The 12,490-nt window shown below is 32.4% G+C and overlaps 2 protein-coding genes across 17 annotated transcripts in view; one reads left to right on the top strand and one right to left on the bottom strand.

Moving 5' to 3' along the window:
- The window catches only part of LOC106054064 (cortactin-binding protein 2-like), a 61,648-nt gene that overhangs the window by 44,080 nt on the left and 5,078 nt on the right, over positions 1–12,490 (top strand). For all 16 annotated transcript variants that reach the window (XM_056026690.1, XM_056026701.1, XM_056026698.1 and 13 more), the window contains 10 exons: positions 1,097–1,276; positions 1,521–1,638; positions 2,384–2,656; positions 2,765–2,860; positions 3,275–3,351; positions 3,496–3,582; positions 3,780–3,879; positions 4,103–4,252; positions 7,653–7,725; positions 11,433–11,729. In XM_056026690.1, coding sequence (XP_055882665.1) covers positions 1,097–1,276; positions 1,521–1,638; positions 2,384–2,656; positions 2,765–2,860; positions 3,275–3,351; positions 3,496–3,582; positions 3,780–3,879; positions 4,103–4,252; positions 7,653–7,725; positions 11,433–11,729 — 1,451 coding nt within the window. The remainder of the gene's footprint in view (positions 1–1,096; positions 1,277–1,520; positions 1,639–2,383; positions 2,657–2,764; positions 2,861–3,274; positions 3,352–3,495; positions 3,583–3,779; positions 3,880–4,102; positions 4,253–7,652; positions 7,726–11,432; positions 11,730–12,490) is intronic.
- Positions 1,089–12,490, bottom strand: part of LOC106054066 (cyclin-H-like) — a 55,606-nt gene continuing 44,204 nt past the window's right edge. Inside the window, exon 13 of the transcript XR_008777507.1 lies at positions 1,089–1,274. The gene's annotated coding sequence lies outside the window, so the exon portion shown is untranslated. The remainder of the gene's footprint in view (positions 1,275–12,490) is intronic.

Here is a 12,490-nt window from a genome sequence, read left to right as displayed (position 1 = left end):
AGCACCCAGCTCTCAAAGCGTGTTGAGAAACACTTCTTGATAGACATTGAGTTTGTTAAGCAGCTCGATTGATTTATTCTGACACACTCTTGCTTGGAGGCATCCAAGAGCACTACTTGCCTTAACAAGATGGTTATCAACTTGTCTTAAAAAAGATCCATCATTGGATACCATGCTTCCCAGATATGTAAAATGGTCTATCTTTTGAGGGGGTATTCATTCACAGTGATCATTGGGTTGGAGTAGATTTTAGTTAAAGCATTAATCTTATCATTAAATGTTCAGAGTGCCTGGACCAGATATAAAGCTAGATGCAAAGTGCAATAAGAAGAAAAGCTGTCAAAGTTATCCCATCTAAATCTCCAAACAATAGTACCCTGCTTTCATTTTGTGTGTATGTGTACAATAAAGCAATCAATATAACTAATACTCAATGTAATTAATTTTTACACATTTTAAATCAAATTCAGCAACTCCTTATTTGGGTTATCACAACACTTCAAATTTTTGCAGTCTCTTTCCAGATCAAGAATAGTCAGAAATGGTATTTAAGATTTTTTTGTGAGATAATTTCAAATGCCAAAAGTATGTATGCATGAAGGATTAAAAAGCAGCCGATCCAATGGAGGATGCAAAAAAAAAACAAAATGAACAAGTGTTTCTGGTGAAAAATAAACTACTTATAGCATATCTATCATTCGAGTGTAGCATTGCATGAGAATCATGGATTTATGGGCTCATGTTAGAATCTTCAAAATCAGGAGAGATAGACCTTTAGGCAGTTTGCAGTACACAGTGTAAACTATATCAGCACTTGCTGTTCCTTTGGATAGATAGGCTGTGTGGAGAGAGGGAACTGCTGTTAGGGCAACATCATTCCGAGCATAGCTTTATGTCCAGGCATTCATCTTATGAGATGATCCATAGTCGCTTCATGACTGAAAGAGGCCATAGTGATAAAAGGATAAGTCTAGGAACAAATCAATAGGTTTAGCCAGTGGGTCAAGATATTGTTTTGATTTTTTAAAAAATAGATTACATATTCTTTCTAATTCACATTTTAAATATGTATTTTTTTTAAAATACTCACTTAAAGGCTGGTTTGACCAGTGTCCACTACGCTGTCCAAAATAATCATTCCCATATTCTGAAGCCGCTGCTAAACAAACTTGGTTTGAGTCAGTCAAAAGACTCTGATATTGGATACCAGCTAATGTCTATTACAGACAATGATGGATGGACTGTTGCCCACATGGCAGCTTACCTTCCTAAACCTGTAAGTTCAATGGAAAATAGTTCATAGAATATTTAAAGATACTCAAGAATTATGGTCTAAAAGTCTGATTTCAATCATCATGTTATAGTAGATATTTTAATAAGTATTGTGTATGTCATGGATCAGTTGTACTTAACAAAGTTAGATGCAAATAATCCTGTTTAAAATTTTTTAGTATTGATTTTATTTTCCATGGTAATTATTAGTTTTTTTAATTCTGACTATTTGTTTATTTTCCTTCAAGGATTGTTTAATTATCTTGGCTGAAAGCATGGGTTTGGACTTAGAAGTCAAAGATCATTTAGGTAGATCTGTTCCTGCAGTAGCTTCACCAGCTTGTAAAGAAATTCTGTCAGAATTGGGTGGGTACTCTGACTTTCTTAAAACAAATACAGTGGAACCTCAAGATATGAGCTGCTCAACATTCGAGTAATTTGAGATACAAGCAGCGTCAATAGCGAAATTTCTGTTCGTTATGACAATTCGAGCTTAATAACTATTACATATTGACGATGATCGTGCGAAATCTGATCTTTCCGTTCTCACTTTGAATAGAAACCAAAATTACCAGCGGGGTAAATGGGGAGAAGTTGCCTCAGCCACTACTTGGACAAATACAGCAGAGTGTGGGTATACCATGATCTCGACCATTCGCACATATCACATGTTAATAAAGTGTTGCTTACGTAACTTTAGTTCTGTGCAGTCCTCCTCCTCACACGCACTCAGCCGCAGTTGTCAGCCACCCAGATAATATTCTCTACATTTACCATTACTTTACATACATTTGATTGATATCTTTTCTGCATTTCTCATTTCATTATTTATTTTATTGTTTATGTATACGTGTTTTATGTACATTTATTTGTTCATAACGTCTTTTTCAGCATTTAGGTAACTTTAGGACTTTGTATAGGATTAGAACCAATTAATTGGGTTTTCTTTATTTTATATGGGGAAAATTCGTTTGAGATACAAGTAGATCGACTTATGAGCTTGGGTCTGTAACGAATTAAACTCGTATCTTGAGGTTCCACTGTATTTCCTATACTCACTGTATTTCTTCTTACATCATTAACATTACAGATATGATTTTGTTTTCCATAGATCATTTTGTGAAACCGTTGCTAAAAGTAAACGTTGAACTTCGATATATTCTGGAGCAAAAAGTTGTATCCAATGTCCAAATAGGAACTTTGGATGTCTGTCCTTCTATGGGATGGAGATATCTTGAAGACCGACTAAGAAACACTTTAAATGTTTATCTAACTCACTTAGATGCTGGACTAAAAACTAGAAGAATTTCTCGATTAGATGGAGACAGTGACAAAGAGTTTAGTCTTGGAGTGGGGCTCACCAATATTACACAGTATGAATTAGGTAATATTTATAATCAGGCTAATTATGCTTTCAAAATTTACAATTCAGTTTCAATGGATGTGTAGAAATACTTATAATTTGCTAATTATATTAAATTGAATTAACTAGGTCTGTATAGATGGAACCCAGGAGTACCTAGTGATACAGTCCCTTACACAATGATGTACAATAATCAACTCAGGAAAATTACAATTATTGTAGATGGTAAGTTAAAAGCTTGATCAGTACATAGTCTGATTCTCAGATATTGAAATGTTTGTAGACTTAATTTTGGTTCCATGAATGAAGAGGTGGGGCTGAGAGGCAGAAATCATTTGGCTACCTATCAATGCCAGACTCAATCAGAATTATCTAAAGGCAGCAGGAAAGCCTTCTCCCACTAGTCAACAAAAGAGATTGGACCATTGCGCACTAAGATTTTCTTTCAAATCAATGATATCTTACCACTCTGAATGCTTATTAGTGAAATATTTGAAGTAAAAACATAGTGTCCTGCATAGAAAATTTCATTTCATGGTCACATTTTCTTAAAAGTTATATGTTTTTAATATTGAATTTCAGCCTTTGATAAAACACAGAAACACTTCTAAAATCTTCAATCTTGTATGCTACCTTTAGGTTTAGATAATATGAGTGAACTGATAGCTTTTGATGTCCTTCAGCCTGTTGCTACAATTAACAATTATCTGCGTTTGGTAATTTTTTTTATTTGTTCATATTTTAAAACATTACATTGAAACATTACTCATAGGTAATAAAGGTTATTATTATTATTATTACTAATTGTTATTTGTATTGTATTTAAACTTGGATTCCATCATGCCATTTTGTAACTATAGCTTGAACAGAACAAAACTGTGATTCTCTATGGACCATCTGGTAGTGGCAAATCTTACCTGGCTCAGAGATTGGCTCAGAGTATTGCTGTTAGTACATATAACTTTTTACTTGATTATAAACTTTATGTGACTAAATTTCTATGTATACATAACTTAAAATTGAACCTATAAAAATGCTTTGATTAGATAGCAATTTCATGCAAAGAATCCAAACTTTAATACATTATGATTATTTAAACTGTCCTAATATCTAACAAAACTATTATTCATACTGATGCTTTCAGGCCCAGGAGATAAGCTTAGGAAGAAAGCCAAGAATTTATCAGCTTTCCCTTGAGACTGGTTATCCCTGGTTGAGTTTCTTCACATTTCTCAGAGAAAAAAGTACTGAATTCAATGAGTTTTTGTTTTAATAATATTAATAATCTTTATTATTCATGAGGACATTTGTTTGACAATTGTGCATTATAAATAACAAAACATTATAAGGGCAAACAATTTATAGGATAGTACACAAAATATACATTCCTATTATTTCTAGAATTTCTTATTGTTAATTGATGACACAGATGATCTTTGTAGGAACTATTGCTTTTTCATCCAACAGATTGTGTTCTCCCTATGGACAGAGTCAATGACAATGAGGCACCGATTGTTGTTTTGGACAACTTAGATCAAGTAGATATGGCTCATATGTTTGGTGAACTGTTGGATGCTATGGAGTATAGGGGAGCTAAACACACATTTGTTTTGAGAGGTAAACTTGAGCTGTGCTTGTTGCACTCTAAAATACTTAGACATACGTTTTCTCTAGGTCAGGGCTGGCGAACCTTTTTCAGTCCAATTTAAAAACAATGAAGATTTGTGCGTGCCCAGTAGGTCTACTAGTGACGCCGCTATATAAAAGAAGTGCTACAGCCAGTAAGTCAACTGCATGTATAAAAACAGCTTAGTAACAATATTACTTGTTTATTCAATTTTATTATCCTGACCTACTGATTTGAAGTCTTAGGGCAGGTCACTCAGTGCAACTTCTGCTTTTGTGTGGTAGATGATAACAGTTTGATATCTGGTGTATATCGTGTATTCTTCAAAGTTACACACGCCGCACTTAGTTCTTTGGTCAAACAACTTCTGGCATCTGATTTAATATAATTCATTGTAGAAAATAAAGATTCGCTTGAGTAAGTAGACGAGAATGGATGTTGCTACTTTTATCAAAGAATTGAAAGTTCTAGGCATGTCATTCCAAACTTGAAGAATCTCATTTTCTGCTAATATCTGAGGTTCTAATGATCCATTTAACCATTCACTTTCAATTAATTCAAGTCGTATTCGTAAGTCAATAAATTTCTGTCTCCCATCCAAGAAAACATGGTCAAATCCAGAGTTTCAAAATCTACTGTATCTGGATATTTTATAAATTTGGAGGTGTACTCGAATTTTCGAAATTGTTCAAAACGCAGTGAAAATTGTTCAGCAGTTGTGTCAATTATCTCTAAAAACAATCTTTTCTGATAATCTTTGCCGGTAGTATCATGAACTTTTAAATCATCATAAAATTTCTTTAGTTTGTTAAAATATTTTTAATTCTTCATTCTGTGTCACATTTGTAAATCTTTTTCTCAAATGCTGTCAAGATGTCAAATGCCTGATCGACAGATTTTCCGAAACCTTGGAACTTCATATTAAGCTCATTTAAATGGGATGAAAAATCGGTAAAAAACATTAGTCTGATAAGCCAGTCAACATTTGTCAATTCTGAGCAATTTTGTTTGTTATCATCCATAAAGATTCGAATTTCATCAAGGCATTCCACAAACCGTTCCAGAACGTTACCTTGGCTTAGCCAGCATACGTTGTTGTACATTAATAAGCCAGAGTAACTGGACTGAACTTCATTTAGCAGCTGTTCAAATTTTTTCTTATTCAAAGCATGGGCAGTAATGAAGTTTACGTTTTTTGTTACACATTTCATAATGTCTTCAAGTTCCTTTAAGCTGTTTTTTGAACATAGGGCTTGGTGGAACACAATGCAGTGAAAAGTTATTAGTGGGTGTCCAACATGTCCTGTAAACAAAGTAACCAAACCTGCATCTTTTCCAGTCATACTTGGAGCACCATCAGTTGTAACAGAAACTATTTTTTTGAGATCTACACCTGCATTTCTGAGTTCAGTCAGTTTGACATATATCTGCACCTGTTGTTGTCGTTGGTAAAGTTGCTAATTTTATTAGTTTTCTTCGTGTATTTCATTTTCTTTGCTATATTTGGCAATGATGGTCAGTCTAGCGGACGATGTCACATCAGTACTTTCATCAAGGCAAATAGAACAGGCTTGACATGCATTAATATCCTTCTTTACTTGTTCTTGAATATTAACGTCCAATTTCATAACTCTCGCTTTAACTGTGTTTCGGCTTATTGGCTAATCCTTTATTCTCTAAATGACTTTATCCTTGTTTTGAAAGTCTTCATTGTATTCTAACATTGCTTCCTTGATATAATCATCGTTACTTAAAGGTTTTCCATGCTTAGCTATAATTTTTGAAACTTCAAAACTTGCAGCCACTAAGTTAGAAGAACTTTTAACAAAGTTTACAAAAGAACTGGATTGTGAAATCGCTTTTTTAACTCATGCGATATATGTTCTTTTTGCTCATCCTTGCTAAAAGCCAGCTGTGATTGGACTCATAATGAGGTTTTACTGATGATGTCCGACAAACAACACTTTCCAAATACATGGCACATAAGGCCTTGTTTTCTCTGTGAATCATTCCATATCTTTCAGTCCACCACTCTTGAAAAGGTCTGCCACTTCCTTCTTCTTCATTAAGTTTTCTTTTTTTTATTTTTGAGAATGACATGTTATGGTAATTATTCTGATAAAAATTTATTGATGGCAGTGTTAGCAATCGCTGTAAGACTGACACGTTTTCAGTATCAATAAAATGGCAGAAGCTAAGGAGATCTCGTTCAAATACGAGATTTGTCTTGAAAAAAATTTATTATGCCCTATGCTCCCCATATGAAACACAGTCATATGAAAAAATTATATGGAATATGATCCACGAGCGCTTCTTCCGTATTATTTACAGTTATCGGAAATAATTGAATGTTATTAATTATGGTAATTTGAGATATCCGTAATTTAAAAAAAACAACACATTTCTTAATATCATCATCGTCGCGTGCCACACAAAATCGTTTTGCGTGCCACCTTGCCATAGGTTCGCCAGCCCTGCTCTAGGTAGATTGATTTTGGCTCTTTCCTCAACATAGGTTGATGTTTGATTTTTCCTCAACATAGATTGATGTTTGATCTTTCCTCAAGATAGATTGATGTTTGATTTTTTTCTCGGGGAGGGGGGGAAGTAATGCAATAATTCATGGGCCAAAAGTATATGTGCATGTGTGATTCAGGGGCATTATAAAGCAGCTCGTTCCAATTCAAGTCCAAAGTCTTTCGGAGAGTATTACTATGCTCATGGTGAAAAAAGAACAAAAAGAGGTTCTAAAAGAGAAAGAGAGTGGGTTGTACCAAATCTAATCTCCTTAAATTTGTATATATGAACATTTCAAACTAATATTTGAACTCTATATTTACCTTATATTATTATTATTATTATTTTTTTATAGCAGCTTGAGATAATGCTTTCATGAGAATTACATTAAATTAAAAATCATGTTATTACTCCCACACCCATTCTCTGATCAAGTTTAAAGTTTGAAAAATTCTTCATTGGCATAGACCTAACATTGTACCTAACAAAACATGAATAAATAAATAAAAAAAAACAAATAGTCAATTAATTATTGGTAATTAATTATTTTGTTTCATATGGAATAAGGGAAATAGCTTCTACATTATTGATAGATATAGTATCAAGGGTGGAAATTGTTTTTCCTGTTTAGATAAGCTTTGATAGACAGACAGAGTGAGTTGATTTAAGCTTTGTAAAAAAAAATTTGACTTAAAAATCTTATAATCTTTTAGTACAAAGTTTTAGTACTTTATGGAAATTATTTAGTTATTTTTTATTTATTTTTAACCTTTGACTGGTTAGGTATACAATATTAGTAGACGTATTCACATTTGATGTTTTATTTATTTAAAACAAGTCATAACACTAATTTTGTGTTCAATATTTTTTAAGATGGCCAGGGAGAAAGCAGAATACATTATTTATCAGATCATTTTTATCTCATTGGAACTATGAACAAATCAAGGTAAAAACTGAAATATTTAATTTATAGTTTAGTGCAGGGGTTCTCAACCTGTGGGATGCGATCCCCTTGGGGGTCGAATGACCAATTGCCAGGGGTCACCGAAGACAACTGGAAAATTGTTGTTTTAGTTTGTTTGTTTGTTTGTTGTTGTTTTTTTGTCTATTTTACATCGGAAGTTTTTTTTTTCGTTTCTAACGTGTTGTAACAAGCAAGAAATGATGTCTGCTCCTTTCTAATATTTAGCATCCAGCTTAATGAATCTACAGACGTTGTAAATTGTTCACAATTGCTGGTTAACTTGAGATATATACAAAATGGCGAGTTTAAAGATTAGTTGTATCTATGCAAGCCTCTTGAAGCTACAGCAGGCATGTCAAACACAGTGTTTACGGGCCGCATGCGGCCCGCGACCACTTTGCATACGGTCCGCTTGGCCACCTCAAGAATTATCGAAATAATGTTAAATTATTAAGCATTTAATAGTCAACACTAATTTTCAGATAAAAAAAAACTAAACTAAAGTAACAATCAAATTCGTTGAACATATTGATTATTCTTTAATGATTAGATATTTGGAAACAAATAATTTTTCGAAAATTTATTTTAAATTGAATTAAATGTGGTAGTTCGTTGTTTTTTTAAAATTAACTTCGAATAATATTTCAAGTTATCTTATAAGTTTAGTGCTGTTTTTTTTTTTAATAACTTTTTAATTATTATGAATTGTTAATAACACATCTTAAATAAGCAATATGTTAGACACACAAAAATGATCAGTGGTTAATATTGTCATTCTATTTTATTTCAGTAACTACTAGGCTCCCTTTATATTCAGTACTTTCTGCGGTCACAAGACAATTTACACTAGTTTACTGACAATTTAATTTCCCAGAATAATGGATTTTATACTGATGAAGAATTTGTAACTACAGCAGCAACTGCTTCTAAAAGAAAAAAGTTCAATTATTTCTACTCATCGGTATCAAATAAGATTCACTGCTTAATATGCAATTCCTGCATTAGTGTGCCCAAAGTGTACAATGTCAAACAACATTACACTAATCACAAAAAGGCATATTATGCTTACACCAGAAAAATGAGAGATGACAAGCTGCTTGAATTAAAAATAGTTTCAAAAGGCAACATGTAGTATTTATTAAACTGAAAAACGAGAGTGAGTCTGTAGCGAAAGCCAGCTACATTTTGTCAAACTTAATTGAAAGCTATAGCAAATCATTTAGTGGAGGTGATTTTATTAAGGAGTGTGTCGTTAAAGCTGCGGAAGTCCAGAAAAGGAGAAAGCATTCAAAGAAATAGCGTTAACTAGGAACACTGAGGCAGATAGAATAAATGACATGTCAGCTTGCGTGAACAATTAAAGAACAAAATAGCTAATTTTGAATTCTTTTCCTTGGCTCTGGAAAAGTCAATTGATGTAACGGGTGTAGCACAGTTGGCTATATTCATAAGGACTTTTGACAGGAATTTTGAGATACATGAGGAACTACTTGAGCTCTGTTCTATACATAACATAAAGCGAGGATGTTTTTGAGGGGATATTGTAGTAAAATTTACCTTTGCTAAAAATAGCTAGTCTAGCAACAGATAGCCCAAGGTGCGCACCAACCATGATTGGGGTTAGAAATGTTGTTGGTGCAAAGCTGCTTGCGAAAATAAGTGAGGCTGATGCTAATTTTAAATGTGATCATTTTCAGTGCATCATTCGCCAATAAGCATTATGCACAAAGTAATTACAGTTCCAACATGTACTAGGACCAGTTCCAGTCGCTATCAATTTTATTCGTGACTGTAGCTTTAATTATCGCCAATTTTCAATGTTTCTGGATGACATTGGACACGAATTTGATTGTTTTTCCACTATGAAAGCTACAAAACACCTCACCTTTCAAGATTATCTGATCGAAATTTGTCATCAATGATGAAAGTGTCAGTGACAAACAAACTTCAACCTGACATTAATAAACTTGTATCCCAGAAAAGATGTCAAGCATCAGGACAACGAAAATAATGCCGAACCATAGTAATTTTTTTTTATTAATACAGAAGCACTACAAATTTAGTTAACTAAAGGACAGGTATTCCACTAATTCTTGCGTATTCTATTGTATTGTTTCTAATTTACATAAAAATAGTAGGCTATGTTTTCCAACTGATTATTGGCTGCGGCCCTTCAGGTCGTGGTAAGTTTTTATGCAGCCCATACACCTTAATGAGTTTGACATGCCTGCGCTACAGCATATAATGTAATTGAGAAAGTTGGTTAATTTTTGGAAAAGTAAAAGACCTAAATAAAGCGCTCTTTCCAATTTGACCATACAACTCACTTAATAATTGGTGATTTTTAACAATCTATTCTGTTTTTTCAGAAAACCTAAGTTCTAATTTTCTATATTGCTTTATTACACCAAAAATTGAGTTTTCATGCAACATAAAGCATTCAATTGAATATATAATGAAGTATGATAGTTCCAATTTTCAAGCTGCTATCTTTCATGGTTACAAAGTGATGAAGAGTTAATGACATTTACATTCATTTTTCGATCACTGTTTCTCAAACATTATTTATAGTCCAGTTTCATAAACATAAAAATGCTGTAACTCCTCTCCCATAGGACATAAAAAGATAATCTTGGTGTCTTTGTAATCCTTAGATCAAGTTGTGCAAAACTAGAGCTGTTATAGAATTAAACAATTTTGTCAAAGTACCTAAGTTGATCTATATTTCTATATCTTGATGATTAAGTAGATTGTTTCTTGTCATTTATAGCTTATAGGCCTATGTCTAGCCCTATTTTTCTACATATATCTAAATCTAATCTAGATTATATCTATTATCTATCTATAAGAGATAGGTGAAGGCAGTGTTTGAGATCTAATAATTCAATATAGTTATAGAATTGTTAAGCTACATTTATATTGGTAGATTTGGTAGTTGGACTTGGAGACTTGGTTTAGTTTAACTATACATTAATGAAATAATCCCTTGTAATAAATGCTTTATTAACTTTTAATTGAAGCGAATGTTTAAATTGAGAATCTTAAAAAAAAACAATCAAATGAAATTTTACTAATCAAAGTAGGCATAGTCAATAAATGAAAAAAACATTTTTATAATGAGCCAATAATATTCTTCCATTGTCACATTAGGTGCACATTTTTGTCAGAGTTATCAATGAAAAAGTGTGACTTAAAAAAAGGCTTACCTCCCCTAAAGTTTTGTAATAAAAATGTGTTGTATTTTTATGAAAAAACTGCTTGGATATTTTATTAAAAAATTAAGCGGTTCGTTTTCAGAAAACAAAAATTAGCCATAGCATCAGAACTTTTTGCAAGATCTATTATTTAAGGGATTTTCAATATCTTTTCTAGCGATCTAAAGGGGATAGAAGCACGGAGGGGCTACTAATAAAGAAAGAAAGAACACAATAAAGTAACACTGTCATGAATACTTCATAATATATTTTCATTTATTTTTTGCTTTAACTGTTTAAGCCTCTATTTTGCTTTTCAAAAACGTTTTGAAGAAGAAACAAACCAAATAGATGGCTTTTAGAATATTTGAATTATAAATTAGTAGTATTATCTCACTTTGAAACATTTGTATCAAGATCTTAAGGTATTGATTTTTTCCACACTTTAGGGAATTTAATTAGTTTTTAAGTCACTTTAAATATTTTTTTTTTCAGATCTCTGGGTGTTGATCTTTCAATATTGCCTCGCTTTAGATGGGTGCAGTTTCGGTTGGACACAGAGCCTCTTCGAGGATTACTTGCTCGTCATTTTTGGAGAAGGATATTTAACATTTATAGAGGACAACTTCCATCTCCTGATGATCCAGTATTGCGAGCCATAGAGTGGATAATATGTGTTTGGCACCGATTAAATGATAGCTTAAACAAACTTGGACTCATGGAAGTTGTTATTGGTCCTTGTATGTTCTTTAAATGTCCTCTTGAAAAACAAGACCATCAAATAATTCTAGAGTAAGTATTAATATAAATTAAATTACTTGTTAATTTTCTGCCTACTTTATATACAAATTAAATAGTGTACTATGTGTTGTGTGAAATATATAATTCTCCTTCAATATTAGGGCTGTGCTGGTTAAGTTCTCTGAGACTGATATAATGGTGGTGTTGATTTTGATAGGTTGTTCCGGATTTCTGACCTACTTTAACCAAAGTCATGTGATTGTTGGACAACAAAGAGGAGAATGGCCTTGTCTTCCTATATTTCCATTGCTGTTGCTCCTCTATTTTTACAAGATTTTACATTCACAAACATTTAAAAATATATAGAGTACATCAACGAACTTCCTGAATGTTCAGATTCTATACAATTGTTTTCATAAAGGGCCAAGAACTATTTAAGGATGGGTTTAAATTATCAGTGATATTTCCTTCATAGTCCATTACAAGCATCAACACATTGCCGATGATACATTCACATACAGAAGATGATGTTTTTTTTACAAACGTTCTTGCAAGATTAAAAAAAAGGCTTGGTGTAAACTACACAAACTAACACACATATATATATATAGGCCTATATATGTGATAATATGCATATTAATTGAAACATTGTTATTTTTTAACGTTATGTATTTCATATTCCACTAATTCCTGATACATTATGCACATCAATAACATTAAGAATTATTTTTTGTGTTGGATACATGATGTATTATTATGTTATTAAAAGTTCTATCATTTTTAAGAAATTCAGAGATACTATATACAAAATG

Source organism: Biomphalaria glabrata, chromosome 4 (assembly GCF_947242115.1).
Source record: "Biomphalaria glabrata chromosome 4, xgBioGlab47.1, whole genome shotgun sequence".
Taxonomy (NCBI): Eukaryota; Metazoa; Mollusca; class Gastropoda; family Planorbidae; genus Biomphalaria; species Biomphalaria glabrata.
This window is presented reverse-complemented; position numbering and strand designations above follow the sequence as displayed.